This window comes from Symphalangus syndactylus, chromosome 8 (genome assembly GCF_028878055.3).
Source record: "Symphalangus syndactylus isolate Jambi chromosome 8, NHGRI_mSymSyn1-v2.1_pri, whole genome shotgun sequence".
NCBI lineage: Eukaryota > Metazoa > Chordata > Mammalia > Primates > Hylobatidae > Symphalangus > Symphalangus syndactylus.
Window position 1 is genome coordinate 49,722,111 of NC_072430.2, and position 23,510 is coordinate 49,745,620.

The 23,510-nt window shown below is 43.4% G+C and overlaps 1 protein-coding gene across 1 annotated transcript in view; it reads left to right on the plus strand.

Moving 5' to 3' along the window:
* Positions 1 to 22,865, plus strand: part of ATP6V1D (ATPase H+ transporting V1 subunit D) — a 23,909-nt gene extending 1,044 nt beyond the window's left edge. Inside the window, exons 2-9 of the mRNA XM_055291382.2 lie at positions 6,327 to 6,444; positions 8,691 to 8,770; positions 13,447 to 13,514; positions 15,095 to 15,139; positions 16,678 to 16,781; positions 19,100 to 19,166; positions 20,459 to 20,537; positions 22,172 to 22,865. Of these exons, the coding sequence (XP_055147357.1) occupies positions 6,327 to 6,444; positions 8,691 to 8,770; positions 13,447 to 13,514; positions 15,095 to 15,139; positions 16,678 to 16,781; positions 19,100 to 19,166; positions 20,459 to 20,537; positions 22,172 to 22,313 (703 nt within the window). The 3' untranslated portion in view covers positions 22,314 to 22,865. The remainder of the gene's footprint in view (positions 1 to 6,326; positions 6,445 to 8,690; positions 8,771 to 13,446; positions 13,515 to 15,094; positions 15,140 to 16,677; positions 16,782 to 19,099; positions 19,167 to 20,458; positions 20,538 to 22,171) is intronic.
* Positions 22,866 to 23,510: the final 645 nt, after the last annotated feature.

The window sequence follows — 23,510 nt, forward strand, 5'->3', positions numbered from 1 at the left end:
TACTGAGGATATAGAAGAGGTCCCTAAGCCAAAGTGGGGATGGAATCGAATCGCCCTAGCATAGCCCTCGGATTCGATCTTGGATCCCCTTACTCATTTAACAAGATCCCGCCAAATGCCACCTGCTGTGAGAGGATATCCCTGTGTTTCTGAGGCACTGCTTTTGCTCTCTCACCGCTGCATCTTGTTCAGACCTGTGTTAATACCAGTCACCACTCTGTAAAGTAGATATTTATGTGTCTTTCTCTCCCACTAGACTGTGGGCTCTCTCCAGGATGAAAGAGTGTCTTAACAATCCGTAGAAGGTCCACAAAAAAATATTTCTTGAAAGAACTCATGCTTGGGAATACGCTCAGTTGTGGGCTGCCTTTCTTTTGGGGCCTGAATTCTTTGTCAGGAAAATGGCATATCACTGTAGGTGTTTGGCTAGTTTGTAAGGAAAATTTTGACGTTTTCTCAAATATGCCTAACAACTTGCTCCCTTTCTCCTCCTCATCCTGTTTATTTTTTATTTAGTTTGTTGTTTGCTTGTTTTAATGGGAGACAGGGTCTCCCAGGCTGGGGTGCAGTGGTGTGATCATAGCTCACAGCAGCCTCAAACTCCTGCGCTCAAGTGATCCTCCCGCCTCAGCCTGCCTGGCGGCTGGGATTATAGATGGGAGCCACCGCGCCTGGCTTTCCCTTTTTCTTTTCAGTGAGGAAGCAGAAAATCAGTTTTGACTCTGACATTTAGACCCTTTTATTGTGGTCCTGTCTCTGTGGGGGTGTTTTGTTGTTTTTCCTCATTCTGTCCTTTGAATCTGAGGATGCTTAAAATAAAAGTTATATTCAAACCTGAAGCCCAGATTTGTTTCTGCCCGGTGACTAAATAGCTTAATGAAATGAAGTTTTTAAATTTTTTACCTTCACCTATTGACTTTCTAATAGCTGTTTGCACTAAGTAGGCAGCAAGCTAGTTGTGGGGAAATAAAGATGAGGACTATCCCGGGGTAGTGACAACTGCAGAACTCCTAGGACTGATGACTTGGTCAAAACTTCTGTACTGAAAGACATCGACACTAGTTTATCTTCTAGCAGTGTAAGGCCTGCCCCTAGGGTGACCCCAGCCCCCCGCCCCCATTAAAATGCCTGCCTGAAAAAGCTCAAAGCTAGGAGGAGAATGTACTGTTTGTTCTAGTCAACACCTAATTGATAGACCCCTCTCGTTCCTTTTTTAGAGCATTTACGAAACAGGCTTACAATTGTGAATATGTATCTCTTCCAACTCTGCACTGTCCCTTCAAGTATCTTTGAGAGCCATTTCTTTGAAACGTAATCATCGGGAGGGATAGGGCCTTTGCCTCCCAGTCTGTGTGGGAGGGTAGAATAGTAACTAATTGCCAGGTAGTATTGCGTTTACACTGACCAACACTTTAAGGTTTCTCTTCTGTGACTCTTCTTGTGGCTGTCTCCCTGCCACTCCCTTACTCTCTTTTTAAAATGGCCGGTCACTTCTGCACAAATGAGAATTGAGCTCAGCCCTTTCCCCTACTATCAGTGGTTTACTAAATAAAATCTGTTTTCACTACTTTAACAAATGTCTGGCTGGGCTTATCTTTGACAGCAGTCAGAATAACTTTTTTGTTTTTACTTTGGAACTTTTACTTTGAGACTAAGAGGCAAAAATAGACATCTTTGGGCTTAGGTAAGAAAAATGATAGGCTCATGAAGGTGAAAACTACTATTTGAAAGCTCTCAGCTTGCTGATTGAGAGGAAAATCAGGTGCAGGAAATCTCTTCTCTAAATATTTTCCCCATGGCTGGCAGCAGGCTTTTTGTCATGTAGTCAGATGTCTTTGATTCAGCTGGAAGAAAAGTCATCATCCTAGCTAAAGGTCAAACTTTTTGAGTAGGACTGAGCAGCTCTGAAACATGTAAAGGAGCAAGTTTTAAAAGCCATAGGCTAGAAAATATACTGGCAGCTTGTTTCGCAGACAGTTCCATTCAACAGTATTATTCTGTGATGTTACTTTCACCCACTTTTGTACCAGAGAAAGCCAGTTACAAGTTCTGGGGAAAGAGTATTTCAGGCAGGAAAAAGAGCTAATGAAAAGTACCTGGAGGACCTTAGGAAGAATGCTCTAAATAAGGTAAGTGGTACAGTGGCTTATGCCTGTAATTAGCACTTTGGGAGGCTGAGGTGGATAGATTGCTTGAGTTCAAGACCAGCCTGGGCAACATGGTGAAACCTTGTCTCTACAAAAAAAAAAAATACTTTAGAGTGGAAAAGATGCACGAAAAATTTGGAGTCAACAGAAGTCCATTAAATCCAGGTGCTGCTACATATTAGCTGTAAGTGTGCAAGCTGCGCTTAGAGTTTCAGGAATTAAAATTGCCCATTTCACAGAGATGCCATTCCCTAGGAGGAAAATAAAATTAACATGGTAAATTCAATTTTACCAACCAGTTTACCTTTTACTATAAACTGGCTGGAATATGCAGTACTACAATTTGACTTAAATTTGATCCAGCTCTTTGAACCCAAGTTCTAGTATTTACTGTCAACAATACATTATGTTAAATGCACACATTGAGCTGGATAGCTCCTTCTCAGGCTGGAAACTAAACGACCTTCACTTGATAAGACCTCTTGTGAGACCAGTCAGTGCAGAGTCAGCCAGTGATAATTGTCTTTAAGGAGAGGCACATGGTTGGGATACAGTGAACCTAGGTTGGAGCCTTAGTTTGAGCACTGGGAAAGTCAGTGGAATCAAAAGTCTGGTTCAAGTTCCTGCCCCGCCTTTTCTTCACTGAGTAACTCTGAGAAAGTTGTTTTACTTTTCTAAGCCTCATTTTTCTAATCTTTAAGTTAATGTCTAAAGTCTCTTTCAGCTATGGAATTGTCTTAGTGATCTTAGCCCTATGGTAAAAAAATTCAAGTATAATTTAAGAATTTGGCCAAATGGTGTTTGTTTTTGTTTTTTTTTTGTTTGTTTTGTTTTTTTGAGACAGGATTTCACTCTGTTGCCCAGGCTGGAGTGCAGTGACCCAATCTTGGCTCACTGCAACCTCTGCCTGCCGGGTTCGAGTGATTTTTGTGCCTCAGACTCCCGAGTAGCCGGGACCACAGGGATGCAGCACTATACCCAGCTAATTTTTGTATTTTTTGGTAGAGATGGGGTTTCACCATGTTGGCCAGGGTGGTCTCGAACTCCTGACCTCAAGTTATCCACCTGCCTCAGCCTCCCAAAGTGTTGGTATTACAGGTGTGAGCCACTGCACCTGGCTAAAAAAGGTTTATTAGTACATGTGATTTTAAAACACCAGTCATATGAAATTATATCCCCTTAAATCACTGTGTCTAGGTTATACTGTGTCTAGGTTATACAATCTTATTGTTGAATTTTATTACCCAAACACTTGTTTTTTTGAGACCGAGTCTTTCTCTGTTGTCCAGGCTGCAGTGCAGTGGCATGATCACAGCACACTGCAGCCTCAACCTCCTGGGCTCAATCAGTCCTCTCACCTCAGCCTTCTTTGTATATGGGACTACAGGTGTGCCCTACCATGCCCAGGTAATTTTGGTATTTTTTTTTTTTTTTTTTTTTTTGTAGAGACAGGGTTTCACCATGTTGCCCAGGCTGGTCTTGAACTCAAGCAGTCTACCCACCTCAGTCTCCCAAAGTGCTGATTACAGGCATAAGCCACTGTACCACTTACCTTATTTAGAGCATTCTTCCTAAGGTCCTCCAGGTACTTTTCATTAGCTCTTTTTCCTGCCTGAAATACTCTTTCCCCAGAACTTATAACTGGCTCCTTTGGCTGTTCTAGTCTCTTAAGAGAGGCTGTTCCTGATCACCCAATCTAAAGTGAACACCATGTTTGCTTCTCTCACAATTCCTTATTTTAATTTTATTGTAGCATGTACTATGCATGGTATGACATTTTATTTCTAGTCTTTTTTTTTTTTTTTTTTTTTGAGACAGGGTCTTACTCTACAGCCTCAAACTGGGCTCCACTTTTTTTCATTATTAAATTTTATCTGGCATATGGCAGCAAGAACAGAAATGTCAGTTTCTGCTCGACTTTGGTATTGGGGCTTCTGATAGGGAAAAAAATTGAAACAAGGAAGTGAGGAGACTTCAGTGTAAATTTACTTGTCACTTCTCAGGAATCTTATGTATATCATTTGTTACCTAGTCTTTTACAAATTAATAAAATGATTGGTGTTAGGATCTTGATTGATGATATCAAAACATGTTAATACCACACTTTTAATAGAAAATGTGGTAAATTATTGTGGTATAAAAAATGCAGGCTAGGTGCAGTGGCTCACACCTGTAATCCTAGCACTTTGTGAGGCCGAGGTGGGCGGATCACCTGAGGTCAGGAGTTCGAGACCAGCCTGACCAACATGGAGAAACCCCCGTCTCTACTAAAAATAAAAAATTAGCCAGGCATGGTGACACATGCTTGTAATCCCAGCTACTCGGGATGCTGAGGCAGGAGAATCGCTTGAACCCCGGAGGCAGAGGTTGCAGTGAGCCGAGATCGCGCCATTGCACTCTAGCCTGGGCAACAAGAGTGAAACTCCACCTCAAAAAATAAAATGCAAAAGGTACAAAAGAATATAGTAGTAAAAAGTAAATCCATATTTTTCATCCAGTCCCATTTATCAAAGGTAACTCTTGCCAGTTTTTGTGAATCCTTTCTAGAACTATTCTCTGCATCTATATAAGCACATTTTTTCCTTACTTTGCATGAGTAAGACTGTTATATAGACAGCACGTGCCTATACACCTTCGTCTTTTTTAATGACTGTGTATCATTCCATCATAGGTGAACTCTGATGTATTTAGCATTTAGCTTGTTTCTCTCTTTTGCTATTACCATAAGGCTGGAGTACCCATCTTTTCAACCTTGCACGTGTTTTTGTACACATGTGGGAATAAATTTGTAGGATAAATTCCTCAAAGTGGAATTGTTGGTCTTGAAAATAATTGCATTTAAAATTTTGACATATATTAGTGGATAGATTTTTAAATCCTTAATATACCTCCAGTGGAAACTAAAACAAAGATATTATTTTAACTTACAAATCAAATAAGTATTTATGTTGGCATCATAAAATAATGCTCCTGATAACATTTATCATGATTATATTGATTATAAAATTGTTTCTGTTGTAAATTAATAAACTTTTCATTTATGGAACACTGATGGTGGAAATCTGCATTATTGAAAAACCAGTTGTCTTAGTCCATTTTCTGCTGCCATAACAATACTTGAGACTGGGTAATTTATAAAGAAAAAAATTTATTTGGTTCATGGTTCTGGAGGCTGAGAAGGGTGAGGGCCTTCTTGCTGTGTCATCCCATGGCAGAAGGCGAGGGTGAGAGAGAGAGCAAGAAAGGGTCAAACATGCCTTTTTTTTTCCTAAAGGGACAGGGTCAGGTGCAGTGGTTCATGCCCATAATCCCAGCACTTTGGGAATCTGAGGCTGGAGGATTGCATGAGACCAGGAGTTAGAGGCTGCAGCAAGCTACGATCATACCACTGCAATCCAGCCTGGGTTACAGAGCAAGACCCCATCTCAAAAAATAAGGAGTTGGGCCGGGCGTGGTGGCTCATCCCTGTAATCCCAGTACTTTGGGAGGTTGAGGCGGGCAGATCACTTAAAGTCAGGAGTCCGAGATCAGCCTGGTCAATATGGTGAAACCCTGTCTCTACTAAAAATACAAAAAAAAATAGCTGGGCTTGGTGGCACACGCCAGTAGTTCTAGCTACTTGGGAGGCTGGGGTGGGAGAATTGCTTGAACCTGGGAGGTGGAGGTTGCAATGAGTTGAGATTGCGCCGTTGCACTCCAGCCTGGGCCTCACAGTGAGACTCCATCTCAAAAAAAAAAAAAGAGAGTCTCGCTACTATCTTACCCATGCTGGACTTGAACTCCCAGGCTCAAGGGATCCTCCCACTTACACCTGTAGCGGGGATTACAGGTGTGCCCAGATGAACTCACATTTAAAACCAACCCACTCCTGCAATAAGGAACCCAGTCTTACCATAATGACGTTAATCCATTCACGGAGGGCAGATCCCAGATGACCCAGTCATCTCTTGATGGTCCCACCTCCCAACATTGTTGCATTGGAGATTGTTTCCAACACATGAAGACTGGAGACATATTCAAACCATAGCATCAGTTAAACCTGTCAGCTACAAATTCTCTATATAGTCTCACTTTCATCACATCAAAGGATAAAGGATAACTTTAACACTGGTGGGGAGGGTTTTTTTGTCTTTTAAACAATGAGAATGGATGTCTTTAACTTTGTTTATGTTTATATAGGGCACAGACCATCATGAAGGCTCGTTTAAAGGGAGCACAGACAGGTCGAAACCTCCTGAAGAAAAAATCTGATGCCTTAACTCTTCGATTTCGACAGATCCTAAAGAAGATAATAGAGGTAGAATGAACTTTTCTTAGAATAGTATTTATTTTAGGAAAATCCAGCTTGGCCCTTGGCATTTTTTTGTTGTCGTTATTTTAATTAATTTTTTTCTTTCAAAAGTAAAAATACCATTATAAGTTTAACAAGTGTCAAATATCAAACAGTTCATTTAATAAAATCCAAACTCTTTAATCTTGCCTGCAAAGCTCCACTTGATCTGATTGGCCCCCCGCCTGCCTCTCTTACCTTATTTAGAGCATTCTTCCTAAGGTCCTCCAGGTACTTTTCATTAGCTCTTTTTCCTGCCTGAAATACTCTTTCCCCAGAACTTATAACTGGCTTCTTTGGCTGTTCTAGTCTCTTAAGAGAGGCTGTTCCTGATCACCCAATCTAAAGTGAACACCATGTTTGCTTCTCTCACAATTCCTTATTTTAATTTTATTGTAGCATGTACTACTGCATGGTATGACATTTTATTTCTAGTCTTTTTCTTTCTTTTTTTTTTGAGGCAAGGTCTTACTCTACAGCCTCAGACTGGGCTCCAGTGATCCTCCCACCTCAGCCTCTCGAGTAGCCAGGACTACAGGTGCATGCTACCATCTCAGCTCATTTTTTTAATTTTTAGTAGAGACGAGGTCTCACTATGTTGCCCAGGCTAGTCTTTTTGACTCCCGGGCTCAAACAGTCTTTCCATCTTGGCCTCCCACAGTGCTAAGTTTACAGTTTTTTGTGTTTTATTTTTAAACCTGTATGTACTTAGCAAAAGCATTTTCTATGAGTGCTGTTTTTATTTTTATTTTTTTATTTTTTGTGGAGATGGGGTCTTGCTTTATTACCCAGGGTGGTCTCAAACACCTGGGCTCAAGTGATCATTCCACCTCAGCCTTCCAAAGCACTGGGATTACAGGCGTTAGCCACCATGCCTGGCCCTGTACTACTTTTGATTATTTGTGAAGTTGAGGAGCTTTTCATGCTTATTTGCAATTTGATTTTATTGGTAAATGTCTTATTTTTTTTTTTTTTTGGTAGAGGTTCTATGTGTATTCTGCCTAATGTGTAAAATGTTAAAAATATTTTCTCCATGCCTTTTCTTATCTTTTAACTTAAAAAAATAAAAAAGTTAGTACTAGGTGTGGTGACTGACTCATGCCTGTAATCCCAGCACTTTGGGAGGCTGAGGTGGGAGGATGATTTGAGCCCAGGAATTTGAGACCAGCCTGGGTAACACAGTGAGACCTTGTCTCTACAAAAAAAAAGAAGAAGAAAATTAGCAGAGTGTGGTGGCATGCACCTGTAGTCCCAGCTACTTGGGAGCCTGAGGCAGGAGGATTGCCTGAGCCTATGAGTTTGAAGCTGCAGTGAGCTATGATTACACCACTATACTCTAGCCCAGGCAACAAAGTAAGACCTTGTCTCAAAAAATAAAAAGAAAAATTTAAAAAAGTTAAAAATGTTTTTCCTTTGGTCAGATCTGTTGGTCTTTTTTTTTATATAGCTTCTGAGTTACATATAAGGCTTAGAAAAGACCTAAAATGATTAGGAAAATATTATGCCACATTTTCTTTGGTTACTTTACAGTTTTTTTTTTTCTTTAAACCTTTATCTTAATTATGTCTGAATTTTGGGGGCAGTGTGATGTGAGGTAGGTAGCTTTATCATTTTGTACTGTATAGACAGTTGAGTGGTCTCTTTACTAAATTTCCATATAGACCTGGGCTTGTTTCTCAATCCTCTAGTCTATTTCATTGACTTAACTGTCCCAAACCAGATATATTAATATTTCCTTATTGTAGCTGTACCTTTTTAATACTTGGGAAGGCAACTCCCTACCCAGCTGACCCAGTTTTTCTTCTCTTTCTGAAACATTATTGAATATTCTCAAACATTAAATATTCCAGATGTACTTTAAAATTAATACACCATTAGGGTTTTGACTGCAACTGCAGTGAATTTAAGAGATTAGTTTGAGTAAATCAGCATGTACCCATTCAGGAATAATATAGGTCCTTCAGTAAAGATTCAGTTTTCTGTTTCTCAATGCATTTATTCTGTTTTAATTATAAAACTCATAGTTTGTAATATTGTTAGTGATCATAACCAAAACTGTTAAAAATTGGAAATTTCTGTTTATCATTATCAAACCAATATTTACATGCACAGCCAGCATAAAAGACTGATGGTTATTAAAGGAACATAATTATGATGGAATTTTTCCTTGTAAAAGGCTTGGTTGAATCTGTTGTTGGTTTATGCTTTTCCAGACTAAAATGTTGATGGGTGAAGTGATGAGAGAAGCTGCCTTTTCACTAGCTGAAGCCAAGTTCACAGCAGGTGACTTCAGGTAAGGGGACTAAACGGGGTGTTTTGAAACAAAACAAAGTGATATCAGGCTCATAATTTCATTTAAAAAGCATTTTTTTTTATTTTTTTATTTTTTTTGCATACAAAAACAATAAACATTTTCTAAAAATACATACAAACAAAAAGATGCGTATCAAACATATTAGGAAGGTTGCACATGGGAAGTTGGGGAATAGAAATGGGGGTGGGAGTTAAAATAAATGAGAGAGGGACTTTATATGGATCAGTGATAATAACTCAATCCTCTATTTGACAAAGAAGAGGGAGAAGGAAGAGGAAGAAAAAGAAAGTGGGATAAAGGATCAGAAAGGGAGGAAAATAGAAAAAATTAGAGTATGACTCCAGGGTAGACCTGTTTTGTTGTCATTGAGTTGGTTGGTTGGTTTGTCTGTTGTATTCTTCATGTTTCGCCAAGTTGGCCAGACTGGTCTCGAACTCCTAGTCCGAAGTGATCAACCCGCCTCGCCCCCCAGAGTGCCAGGACCACAGGCGTGAGCCTCCACGTCCAGCCTCCACGTCCAGCCCCCACGTTGCTTCTGGCCTCCGTGGTAGACCTCCCAGACGGAGCGGCCAGGCAGAGGAGCTCCTCACTTCTACCCAGACACGGGGCGGCCGGGCAGAGGGGCTCCTCACTTCTTCCCGGACGGGGCGGCCGGGCAGAGGCGCTCCTCACTTCTTCCCGGACGGGGCGGCCGGGCAGAGGCGCTCCTCACTTCTTCCCGGACGGGGCGCCCGGGCAGAGGCGCTCCTCATTTCTTCCCGGACGGGGCGGCCGGGCAGAGGCGCTCCTCACTTCCCAGACAGGGCGGCCGGGCAGAGGCGCTCCTCACTTCTTCCCGGTCGGGGCGGTCGGGCAGAGGCGCTCCTCACTTCTTCCCGGTCGGGGCGGCCGGGCAGAGGCGCTCCTCACTTCTTCCCGGACGGGGCGGCCGGGCAGAGGCGCTCCTCACTTCTTCCCGGACGGGGCGCCCGGGCAGAGGCGCTCCTCACTTCTTCCCGGACGGGGCGGCCGGGCAGAGGCGCTGCTCACTTCCCAGACGGGGCGGCCGGGTAGAGGCACTCCTCACTTCCCAGACGGGGCGGCCGGGCAGAGGCGCTCCTCACTTCCCAGACGGGGCGGCCGGGCAGAGGCGCTCCTCACTTCCCAGACGGTGGGTGGCCGGGCAGAGGCGCTCCTCACTTCCCAGACGATGGGTGGCCGGGCAGAGGCGCTCCTCACTTCTTCCCGGATGGGGCGGCCGGGCAGAGGTGCTCCTCACTTCTTCCCGGATGGGGCGGCCGGGCAGAGGCTGTCCTCACTTCTTCCCGGACGGGGCGGCCAGGCAGAGGCGCTCCTCACTTCTTCCCGGACGGGGCGCCCGGGCAGAGGCGCTCCTCACTTCTTCCCGGACGGGGCGCCCGGGCAGAGGCGCTCCTCACTTCCCGGACGGGGCGGCCGGGCAGAGGCGCTCCTCACTTCCCAGACGGGGCGGCCGGGCAGAGGCGCTCCTCACTTCTTCCCGGACGGGGGCGGCCGGGCAGAGGCGCTCCTCACTTCTTCCCGGGCGGGGCGGCCGGGCAGAGGCGCTCCTCACTTCTTCCCGGGCGGGGCGGCCGGGCAGAGGCGCTCCTCACTTCTTCCCGGACGGAGCGGCCGGGCAGAGGCGCTCCTCACTTCCCAGACGATGGGTGGCCGGGCAGAGGCGCTCCTCACCTCCCAGACGGTGGGTGGCCGGGCAGAGGCGCTCCTCACTTCCCAGACGGGGCGGCCGGGCAGAGGCGCTCCTCACTTCCCAGACGGTGGGTGGCCGGGCAGAGGCGCTCCTCACTTCCCAGACGGTGGGTGGCCGGGCAGAGGCGCTCCTCACTTCCCAGACGGTGGGTGGCCGGGCAGAGGCGCTCCTCACTTCCCAGACGGTGGGTGGCCGGGCAGAGGCGCTCCTCACTTCCCAGACGGTGGGTGGCCGGGCAGAGGGGCTCCTCACTTCCCAGACGGTGGGTGGCCGGGCAGAGGCGCTCCTCACTTCCCAGACGGTGGGTGGCCGGGCAGAGGCGCTCCTCACTTCCCAGACGGTGGGAGGCCGGGCAGAGGCGCTCCTCACTTCCCAGACGGGGCGGCCGGACAGAGGCGCTGCTCACTTCCCAGTCGGGGCGGCCGGGTAGAGGCACTCCTCACTTCCCAGACGGGGCGGCCGGGCAGACGCGCTCCTCACTTCCCAGACGGGGCGGCCGGGCAGAGGCGCTCCTCACTTCCCAGACGGTGGGTGGCCGGGCAGAGGCGCTCCTCACTTCCCAGACGGTGGGTGGCCGGGCAGAAGCGCTCCTCACTTCCCAGATGGGGCGGCCGGGCAGAGGCGCTCCTCACTTCTTCCCGGGCGGGGCGGCCGGGCAGAGGCGCTCCTCACTTCTTCCCGGGCGGGGCGGCCGGGCAGAGGCGCTCCTCACTTCTTCCCGGACGGGGCGGCCGGGCAGAGGCGCTCCTCACTTCCCAGACGATGGGTGGCCGGGCAGAGGCGCTCCTCACTTCCCAGACGGTGGGTGGCCGGGCAGAGGCGCTCCTCACTTCCCAGACGGGGCGGCCGGGCAGAGGCGCTCCTCACCTCCCAGACGGTGGGTGGCCGAGCAGAGGCGCTCCTCACCTCCCAGACGGTGGGTGGCCGGGCAGAGGCGCTCCTCACTTCCCAGACGGGGCGGCCGGGCAGAGGCGCTCCTCACTTCCCAGACGGTGGGTGGCCGGGCAGAGGCGCTCCTCACTTCCCAGACGGGGCGGCCGGGCAGAGGTGCTCACCTCCCAGACGGGGCGGCCGGGCAGAGGCGCTCCCCACCTTCCAGATGGGGCGGCGGCCGGGCAGGGGCTGCAATCCCAGCACCCTGGTAGGCCAAGGCAGGCGGCCGGGGGGTAGAGGCTGTCGCGAGGCCAGACCACGCCACCGCCCTCCAGCCCGGGCAACACCGAGCACTGGGTGAGCGAGACTCCGTCTGTAGTCCCAGTACCTCGGGAGGCTGAGGCGGGCAGAGCACTCGGCGTCAGGAGCTGGCGACCAGCGTGGCCAAGATGGCGAACGCGTGCCTGCATCCGAAGGAGAAAAGGCAGGGAGTGGTGGCGGGCGCCGGCAGTCCCAGGCAGTCCGCGGCGCGGGCAGTAGCAAGCCGAGTAGATTGTAGCCTGGGCCAGAGAGGGGAAAGAAAGAAAAGAAAGAAAGAAAGAAAGAGAGAGAGAGAGAGAGAGAGAAAGAAAGAAAAAAGCATTTTTTAATTTAGAAATAAGCATTAAGGACAAATGATATAGTAATAATAAGGAAGAATTCTTTTAACCCCATCACCTTAACTCCACTGTCATCCACATGCATTCTTACATAGTTGCAGGCACAGGATACTTAATATTTTAGAGTCCATTTTCATTTAACGTTGTATCATAAACATTTTTCCTTATTTTCAACATGGCTGTATGATCTTTCTCAAGATGTATTTTTTTTTCTCCTAATGCTGGGTATTTGGGTTAATTCTCAGGTTTTTGGAATATTAGGGAAAGTGCAGTGAACATTTTTACACATATGTATTTTTGTTTCTACTGAATTATTACCTTAGGATAAATTTTTGAGAATTGGAGTATTTAAAAGGCATGAACTTCATGGCTTTGGTGACATCAGTAAATCCTTTACAAAGCATACAAAATGGCTTGCAAATGTGTTATGCTAATTTACATATGTTATGTAATTCTCCAAATAACACTGTAAGACAAGTAAGGCAAGCATTGTTATTCTCAGTTTTAATTAAATGCCTTCCTGAGGTCACTTGGCTAATTAGGGGCAGAGGCAGAAGTTGTTTTCAAGGTTTCTGATTTTAGTCTTTTCCTAATGACATGATTCCTATTATCTAGGAGCTTTCACTGCTCTTAAGCCTTAATAAGGCCCTTTGAAGTGGTAGGCTTTCATTTTTGCCAGTGCTGGTAAGATCACAGCTTGCATTGAATTTTCTAGCAGAGGGTGGAGATCAATAGTGTATAAGTGGTATGTGAGTGTTTTAGGGTGGTTATGGGGAAGATACTTTCTATAATATTTATTTTTGTTTTGAGATTGGGTTATGAGACTGGCTAATTTTTGTATTTTTGGGTTTCGCCACATTGCCCAGGCTGGTTTTGAACTCCTGGCCTCAAACAATCCTCCTGCCTCGGCCTCCCAAAGTGCCGGGATTACAGGCGTGAGCTATCGCACCCTGCCAGGAAGGCACTTTCTGGTAACATTTGAGAAATCACACAAAGCCAGATGGAAGATAGTTTCCAGGGTAAAAGGGGTAAAGGAATTGAACACCAGCTTAACCAATTCAACAGCAAACCTAGAAAGAAGGAGTTTTCTCCATCTTACACTAGCAGAAGAACCCTTAAAGTTATATCCATGTAGCACACCTCTGACTGAAAACATAAGCAATCCACGAACTTTAAAATCATTCTTTGTTGTTTTCTTACTAATGTTTTGAATATTGTTCATTCTCTGCTTTCAGAGGCCCTCCTCTAGCAGTAATGACTTTTCTCCCTTTTGAAAAAAAGGACAGTTATCAAAACATACTTAATTGTGACATCTCACTCTTGGTCTCATTTAATGTTAAAACTATCCAGTGGGTCCCTGTGGGTTTATTTCGGAAGAGTCTGCTAAATAAAGGCTTTCTCTTTTTCTGCAGCACTACAGTTATCCAAAATGTAAATAAAGCGCAAGTGAAGATTCGAGCGAAGAAAGATAATGTAGCAGGTAACGTTTCAACCTTTTAGAAACCCTTTGGGGAGAAAAGAGGTGACATTTTAAAATTAACCTGTTTATACAGCAAGATCTTAATGTCCTAGTTTCTTCCTTCTACTTAGAACAAGTTGATTGGCTTTACATGTTAAAATCATTAACAACCAGATTTCTAATTACTCAGGATAATTTGACTTTTGTATAGAAATGAACACTTAAGAAGGCAGGTTCCAGCTGGGCACAGTGGCTCACACCTGTAATTCCAGCACTTTGGGAGGCCGAGGTGGGCGGATCACAAAGTCAGGAGTTCAAGACCAGCCTGGCCAACATGGTAAAACCCCATCTCTACTAATAATACAAAAGTTAGCTGGGTTTGGTGGCACGCACCTGTAGCTCCAGCTACTTTGGGAGGCTGAGGCAGGAGAATCACTTGAACCTGGGAAGCGGAGGTTGCAGTGAGCCAAGATTGCACCACTGCACTCCAGCCTGGGTGACAGAGCGAGACTCCGTCTAAAAATAAAAAAATTAAGAAGGCAGGTTCTGCTGGATGTGGTGGCTCACACCTGTAATCCCAGCACTTTGGGAGGGTGAGACAGGTGGATCACCTGAGGTCAGGAGTTTGAGACCAGCCTGGCCAACATGGTGAAACCCCATCTTTACCAAAGAATACAAAAATTAGGTCTGGTTTGATGGCTCACACGTGTAATCCCAGCACTTTGGGAAGCTGAGGTGGGCAGATCACCTGAGGTCGGGAGTTCGAGACCAGCCTAATATGGAGAAATCCTGTCTCTACTAAAAATACAAAATAAACCAGATGTGGTAGCGCATGCCTGTAATCCCAGCTACTCGAGAGGCTGGGGCAGGAGACTCACTTGGACCCAGGAGGCAGAGGTTGTGGTGAGCCAAGATTGTGCCATTGCACTCCAGTTCAGGCAACAAGAGCGAAACTCGTCTTAAAAAAAAAAAAAAATTTAGCTGGGCATGGCGTGTGCCTGTTGTCCCAGCTACTCAGGAAGCTGAGGTGGGAGAATCACTTGACCCCAGGAGGTGTGGTTGCAGTGAGCTGAAGACCACACCACTGCACTGCAGCCTGGGCGACAGAGTGAGACTCTGTCTCACAAAAAAAGAAGACAAGTTCCTAAATTCATTAATTGAAACCAATTACAATTCCAGACTTAAGCTCTTGATTTTTGAGTTTGATGAAAAAGAAACACAGAAAACAGTGATTGAGAAACAGAACTCAGGCCAGCATGGTGGCTCATACGTGTAATCCCAGCACTTTGGGAGGTTGAGGCGGGTGGATCACCTGAGGTCGGGAGTTCGAGACCAACCTTACCAACGTGGAGAAACCCCGTCTCTACTAAAAATACAAAATTAGCTGGGTGTGGTGGCACATACCTGTATTCCCACCTATTCAGGAGGCTGACCAGGAGAATTGCTTGAACCTGGGAGGCAGAGGTTGCGGTGAGGTGAGATCACGCCATTGCACTCCAGCCTTGGCGACAAGAGCAAAACTCCACTCAAAAAAAAAAAACAAAAAAAAACCCAAAAAACTTAAAGGTTTGTGAATCCGTATATGCTTCTTTGTTTAACAGGTGTTACTTTGCCAGTATTTGAACACTACCATGAAGGAACTGACAGTAAGTGTGAAACTTTTTGTATTACTTTGTGTCTCTGGGATTTCCTGTTTCCTCTTTAAATGAACTAAGTTCTGGAAAATGGCACTAGATGTTGAGAGGTTCCTGAGTTAGAAATCCTCTTATTTGATATAGTCAGGACAATAGTTGATCAGTTAATCAAAAGGTCTTAAGGCCGGGCACAATGGCCCATGCCTGTAATACTGGCACTTTGGGAGGCTGAGGCAGGCAAATCTCCGTCTCTACAAAAAATATAAAAAATCAGCTGGGTGTGGTGGCACATGCCTGTAGTTTCAGCTACTTCCAGGGCTGAGGAGGGAGGATTGCTTGAGCTGGGGAGGTAGTTGCAGCAAGTTCTGATCACACCACTGCACTCCAGCCTGGGCTACAGAGCAAAACTTTGTCTCAAAAAAGAAAAAGGTCTTATGCTAGGAAGTCATAAAACATTATACATATCTTAAAATATTTCAATATTTTATCAGAAATATATCAATGTAGAATCATTTGCTATTTAAAAAATATAAGGCCTTTTGAATATGAATTCACCGATTAGACCTCTGTGTTGTTTTTCTGCATATCCTACACCCACAATGCACTGCTTATAATTCCCAGTTTGGGTCTCTTTAAAGTCAAATAAGATCTTAGACACTGTGATGCAACCTGAATGCTGATTCTTTCTAGATTTGTATAGCCCACTTCCACTTTTTAAATAACTGTCGTATTCATTCCATTCCTAGTTTGACAGCATATTTTCTTTCCAAAGTAAAGTATTAACTTTTTTCATAGAAACAATATTCTTCGCCAGGCACAGTGGCTCACACCTGCAATCTCAGCACTTTGGGAGGCTGAGGCAGGTGGATCACCTTAGCCCAGGCGTTTGAGACCAGCCTGGGCAACATGGTGAAACCCCGTCTCTACCCAAAAAGTTACAAAAATTAGCTGGGCCTGGTGGTGTGCGCCTGTGGTCCCAGCTACTCGGGAGGCCGAGGTGGGAGGATTGCTTGAGCCTGAGAAGTGGAGCTTACAGTGAGCTGAGATCGCACCACTGCACTCCAGCCTGGGTGGCAGAGTGAGACCCCATCTCAATAAATAAATAAACAAACAATATTCTTTCTTTTGGCACTTGTATTTCCTTGTTTCATGTGATATTTAATTAAATCATATAGAATATTAAGTACATTTCATACGAAGAAGTAGAGCATTCTAGAGAGTCACCTGTCACAGAGTGTCATTGTACTCTGGGCATCAGGCAGTATGATTTTCAAAGGGAATAAGGGGCATCAAGCTAGTGAAGGGAAGGTTGGTTAAAAGCTTCTCTTGTAGTTATATTTAGAATAGTATTCTTGTGGAAAATTGTATTTAGTAGCATGCTCCTATAGTGTTTGGGGAGTGAGATAGGCACTTCATGTTTACATTCAATGAAGATTAGTGAATTCATCTTTCCATATTTGTTATTATTCTGAATTATCTCCTTTTGGGGAATTTTATAGGGAAGGTATTTTACTCTCTAATTAAAAATGTTGTCTGACTGGTTCTTTCAGGTTATGAACTGACTGGTTTAGCCAGAGGTGGGGAACAGTTGGCTAAATTAAAGAGGAATTATGCCAAAGCAGTGGAACTACTGGTGGAACTAGCTTCTCTGCAGGTAAGTAGCAAAAGACCTGGAGAACTCCTGTAGTTTGATTTCTAACAGTCAAGTGGAGGAGAGTCAGGTCCTGAGTCAGCATATACTGTGCTTTGTACTTTTAACTGTTCCCATGATCCTACGTAAAGCAAACATAATATTTTGATTTCTGAAGTGATGGCTTTTGTACCATTGTCCCTACTTTTTAAAATTTATGTATTTATTTTTTATTTTTTTGAGACGGAGTTTTACTCTTGTTGCCCAGGCTGGAGTGCAATGGTGTGACCTTGGCTCACTGCAACCTCTGCCTCCTGGGTTCAAGTGATTCTCCTGCCTCAGCCTCCCAAGTAGCTAGGATTACAGGCATGTGCCACCATGCCTGGCTAACTTTTGTATTTTTAGTAGAGACGGGGTTTCGCCATGTTGGTCAGGCTGGTCTCGAACTCCTGACCTCAGGTGATCCACCCACCTTGGCCTCCCAAAGTGCTGGGATTACAGGCATGAGCCACTGCACCTGGCCCCTACTTTTTTTAATTTAAAAAGTTATTTATTTATTTTTCGAGATGGGGTCTCTGTCACCCAGGCTGGAGTGCAGTGGCATAATCCCAGCTCACTGCAACCTCAACCTCCTGGGCTTAAGTGATGCCCACCTCAGCCTCTTGAGTAGCTGGGACTATAGGCATGCCCCATCACACCTAGCTAATTTTTGTTTTTTTGTAGAGATGGGGTTTCACCATGTCGTCCAGGCTGGTCTTGAACTCCTGGGCTCAAGTAATTAGCCCGCCTCGTCCTTCTAAAGTGCTGGGATTATAGGTATGAGCCACCACACCCGGCCCCTGCTTCTTATTAACAAAATGTATGTGTATGGTACGCTCTTGTTTTTTTGTTTTTGTTTTTTTTCTTTGAGACAGAATCTTGCTCTGTTGCCCAGGCTGGAGTGCAGTGTTGCAATCTTGGCTAACTGCAGCCTGGATCTCCTGGGCTCAAGCAGTCTCCTGCCTCAGCCTCCCAAGTAGCTGGGACTACAAGTTTGTGCCACCTCGCCTGGATAATTTTTTTGAATTTTTTAGTTGAGATGAGGTCTTGCTACGTTGCCCAGGCTGGTCTCAAACTCCTGGCCTCAAGAAATCCTGCCATCTCAGCCTCCCAAAGTGCTGGAATTGTAAGTGTGAGCCACCTCACCCAGCCCAGTTTCACTCTTTGCTAAGTGAGAACAGCAAGTTGATACTAGATTTAAATGTAAATGTAAATAAACATCGTTTGTGCCTGGAAGACCATTTTTTCCTCTATATGGCCGGTTAGCATATATATCTAGGTTATTAATGCTTCTTTCTTGTCATTTTTATGTTGTTATTTAGGTGAGACTGTAGTAAACAAATTATAATAGTGTCAACTCAAGTAAAGCCTGTTGAAGCAGAAATGATTTGATAAAGGTTTATTGAAAGCCAAATGTGAGGATTGACCCGGGAAGACACCAAGAAAGTTGGGTGTGTTCTAGAGTCTGCTACAAGTTGGAAGGCTTTTATGGGAAAGTTTAGGAGAAGGGAGGACTCCTCATACCCAAGTTGTCCTTTTCATTGGCGAGTACAATACAGAGGTCACAATCATTGGCTACAGATTACAAATACAAGCTAAAATGTTCTACATGCAAGTAAATCATGAAGTAAAACTTCATGATTCAGAAACAAATCAGTGTCATTTTCAGCGTCAATAGGTTGCATATTAATCAGTATGTCAACAGTCTGAGAAACTTAAGATTTCCTTACTACGGGACAGGATGTAAACCATGAATCATAAGATCCCTCAATCTGCCCAGGCAGGTTAATTTGGAAACCTACCAAATGTGACATGTAGGTTATCAATAGCATGGAAGTAGTGTTAGCCCTATGGAAATCTCACAAGAATTTTGTTTTTGTTTTGTTGTGAAGAGACAGGGTCTTACTCTGTCACCCAAGCTGGAGTACTGTGGCACAGTCATAGCTCACTGCAGCCTCACGATCCTCCCACCGCAGATTGCCAAGCAGCTGGGACTACAGGTGCATGCTACTACACCCAGCTAATTTTTAAAATTTATTTCTTGTAGAGGCAAGGTCTCATTGTGTTGCCCAGGCTGGTCTTGAGCTCCCAGCTTCAAGTGATTCTCCCACCTCAGCCTCCCGAAGTGTTGGGGTTATAGGCATGAGCCATGCGCCCAGCCTAAGAATTTTGTTTTTTAAGCATGCTGAAAAGTTGTCTTGGTTCTCAAATGTTTTCTACAAGTGCAGTCTTAGTGGAGTCAAGTGATCAGGGAATGATTAGGAAGACTTTGTGTTTACATTATTAATTTGTTCTTATTTTAGACGTCTTTTGTTACTTTGGATGAAGCTATTAAGATAACCAACAGGCGTGTAAATGCCATTGAACATGGTGAGTATTACGTACTGTGAGGTGCTTTGTCACTTGTGCATACCCCCCACTTGTCATGAAACTGCTAGAATTCAGGGACTGTACTGAAGACTGAAAGATGAATAAGATGCTGCCCCTGCCCACAGTGCAAAGAGAGAAGTGTGTCCATAGTACAAAGAAGTGTTATGAAGTGTTCTGATAGAAGTACTTGTATGATCTGGGGGAGTTACACACATAGGAAAGGGGTGACTTAAAAATTATGGAATGTTCATTTCCAGTTATTCATGCAGTTATTTAAGGGTAGGAATATTTCTCAAGATCCTTAGTGTTTTCTTTAGTTCTTTCTAATGGTTGAGTGATGTAACTTTTTGAGTACATTAAATATTTAACTTTAAATCAGTATAAGCCATTCTCCTTGATTTCTAAAAAATTTTCCCATTTGATGCACTTATTTTCCATCTCTTTTATTTCACTATTTAAAAAATATGACTGCTTAGTATTGATGGTGCTTTTTGCTCAATAAACTTAGTTTTTATTAAAGAAACACTCAATTTTAGGTAAGAAAGCAAAATTTGAAGTAAAGAAATTCCTTTGCTTGGGAGTTTCTATATTAATGTTAGTGAGAAAATATATTAACTATATATTATATTAACTATATATTAACTATATTGTTAGTGATAAATATATTAACTATTATATTAACTATAATATATTAACTATATTATATTAACTATAATATGATAACTATATTAATGTTAGAAAGTTATCTCATTTTTTAAAAAACTTTTTTGACTGCTTGCTAGTGCCAGGCCTTGTACATGAAAGTGGAAGCAAAGAAAAAAAAAAAAGGATAGTTCATAGTTCTTACCCTCAGAGTTCACATTCTAGAAGCTGAACAGGTAAACTATGTAAAGTCGAGCCTAATGACATAAACTCAATCGAGCATTCTCTCTGCTCAATTTTTTAACAGTTGATTGCTACTATATTTAAAATAACATCTGTGCTTCAATGTTATATATTCATAGAATTCAGCACATTCAGTGTTGTATTTGTTATGGTCCAATAGGTTATCTATGCATAGAAAAGACACTAGAAGGGTATACATGTTTACATGTTTACAGTAGTTACTCTTTTGGGTGGTTGGATTATACTCCATTTTACTTTTTTTCTTTGTGTTTTTATTTTCTAAGTTCTCTGCATTAAATGCACATTAATTTTACAATTAGGAAAAAATAACTGTTATACAAATGAGCACTGACAGTTTGAAAAAAGGGGTTTGAAGTTCTCACACATATTATTTTTTTTGATTCTAGTCATCATTCCCCGGATTGAACGTACTCTTGCTTATATCATCACAGAGCTGGATGAGAGAGAGCGAGAGGAGTTCTATAGGTTTGTTGAAATTGGCAGTTATTGATCGTTTTTTGTTTTCCATGTTCCAAAGGCTGTATTTGCTGAATGACTTGTTGGTTTATGTTCTTTAGAATTAGCACAGTTTGTGTTTTATTCTGATAAATAAGAAGCAAGAAATATTATTACCAAAAGTTGTGGAAACAAATCTGTCAAATTTTACATGTACCTATAACATGGCATTTCCAAAAACTTAGGCCTTTCAGAGAAACTATTTAGATTTGATTTTTTAAAAAAAATATGTTTTAAGATAGTCAAATGCAGTAGTGAAAAGTGGGGAAAGAGTAGAACAAAGAGTTTGATCTGTAACTGATTGTGTGTAATAGAGAGAACTCACTACCTTCGGACCAGCCAAGACTGAATTATTTTTTTTTTCGTGAGACAGTCTTGCTCTGTCACCCAGGCTGGAGTGCAATGGTGCAATCTTGGCTCATGTGCCACCATGCCTGGATAATTTTTTTGTACTTTTAGTAGAGATGGTGTTTCACCATGTTGGCCAGGCTGGTCTCAAAACTCCTGGCCTCAAGCAGTCCACCCACCTTGGCCTCCCAAAGTGTTGGGATTACAGGCATGAGCCACCGCACCTGGCCCTTGATTATTCTTGAAATGATGATTTAGATTGGGTGTCTCCTACATAAAAACTGAGAGAAGAAACTAGAATTCAGCTGTTATTCAACAAATATGTATTTCATGTTCAGGAGAAGGTATAAAGCACCCGGAGGCATTACCAAATAGTATATAAATCACGCCATTAGAGAATTAGCACAGCACTTGGAGAGAAATTATGCATGTCCATGAATTGGTTATGAACATTTAGAGTCAACAGGGATAAATACTAAACTGGTGGTGTACAGGGATCTGTATATTCAGTTCAGAGAAATGGGAGGTAGGTGAAGGCAGGAGTATTTAGGAAAGGCATGGGGGTCTTATACCTGGAGTTAGCATCTAATTATGGTCTATAATCTTAATTATCAAAGGTTAGTTTCTGTCCTTCCATGATACTCAGGGTTGTGTTGAGCCACAATTTAAAAAAAATGCCTGAATGCTCAAAATCTGTTCCATTAGAGAATGGATTTCAAAATTTAACCTAATAAAGGCTTCTAGGCCAGGCTCGGTGGCTCATGCCTGTAATTCCAGCACTTTGGGAGGCCGAGGCGGGTGGATCACAAGGTCAGGAGTTCAAGACCAGCCTGGCCAAGATGGTGAAACCCTCCGTCTCTACTAAAAATAAAAAAAATTAGCCAGGCGTGGCGGCGTGCGCCTGTAATCCCAGCTACTTGGGAGGCTGAGGCAAGGAATTGCTTGAACCCAGAGGTGGAGGTTGCAGTGAGCCAAGATTGCGCCACTGCACTCCACTGCACTCGCGACAGAGAGAGATTCCATCTCAAAAAAAAAAGCTTCTATTTCAGGTTAAGTCAGTTATTAGCTTAAAATCATGTATTTTTAGCTTATGTATTTTTAAAAAAGGATAATAAATTACTGAAAATGAAATTAATAAAAGTACCAAGTTTTTTCTAGGTATAGGTGTTTATTATCCTTGTTACAAAACTAAAAGAAATCAAATCTACTTAATATTGAAAGTGTTTTAAAAATCCACCCCCACCTGTATTTTATAGGTTAAAGAAAATACAAGAGAAGAAAAAGATTCTAAAGGAAAAATCTGAGAAGGACTTGGAACAAAGGAGAGCAGCTGGAGAGGTGTTGGAGCCTGCTAATCTTCTGGCTGAAGAGAAGGACGAGGATCTTCTATTTGAATAATCTTTCCTGTTCTGGTTCTTTTAGAAACCCTAACACTGGCTTCATTTTAATTCACAGTGCGTAGGTTTGATTTGTGTGGCTATTTATTTTTTGGCCTAAGAATTTCACTGGTTGTAAAATTTACCTGGATGTCTATTTATGGGATTACTTTTGCAGAATCATAATTTAGCAACCATTTATCATAGATGAAAGAGATCTGTAAAACCTGCCCAGGAACTTACAGAATTTACTTTGCAGAAGTGTTATCCTACTCCATTTACATCTGTGTTACATGTGATCTGCTTACCAAGCATATTAGGAAATAACTCTTAGGAAGCATTAGTGGTCTCAGGCCAATTACTGTGGAGCAGCTTTCATTCCTACCCACTTGCAAACCTTGGCGCTGTTGTCTGAGATTGCTGCAGCCATTCTTGTTACCATGGTACTTCTCAAACTTTGTGAAAACCTGCACTTTTCCTTGCATGACAGGTTCTTGTCTTGTCTGTCATGGGAGCAGTTCTGCCAATTTAAATGCGACTGTGGTATAAACAGAGTAAAATGATTTAAAAATAAGTCATTCTGTTTTTATTAATTTACTGTTAAGTCATGTTCTCATGCTCAGATCAGTAGTGTCAGCCAGAGCTTTCTCTGCAGACATGTAGGAAGTGGGTAGCTATTTTTCCCCCTCCATGTATTAGAGTTTTACAAAAAGGCTTGCTTTTGAGACAACTGTTGCATTTTGGGGTACTAATAAATGATTGCCGATGAGTTATGAGGGCATTATAATACTTCCTTATTTGCTAATTAAGAAAAATAACTAGTTCCTATTTTAGAGTAAGAAATGAGGTAACTTTTTACTATTTATAAGTGATAAAAACTTGCTTTCATATATGAAGATGAAGCATTTGAATGGCCACATCAGGTGTCTGAGGTTTTTAGTACTGTTCGATTTGGCATGAGCCATCCATGATTACTCAGTCTTTCTTGCAACCATTTCCAGGCATTTTTGACATGATTAGCCATGGAATAATGCTTAGTTCTGAAATTGTGACACTGTCTTTATTAATATTGTATTTTAATCAAGTGACATCACAGTCCAGGTAGTTTTTCTTTTTTTTTTTTTTTGAAACAGAGTCTCACTCATTCTGTAGCCCAGGCTAGAGTGCAGTGGCAGCAACATCAGTTCACTGCAACGTCCGCCTCCTCAATTCAAGAGAG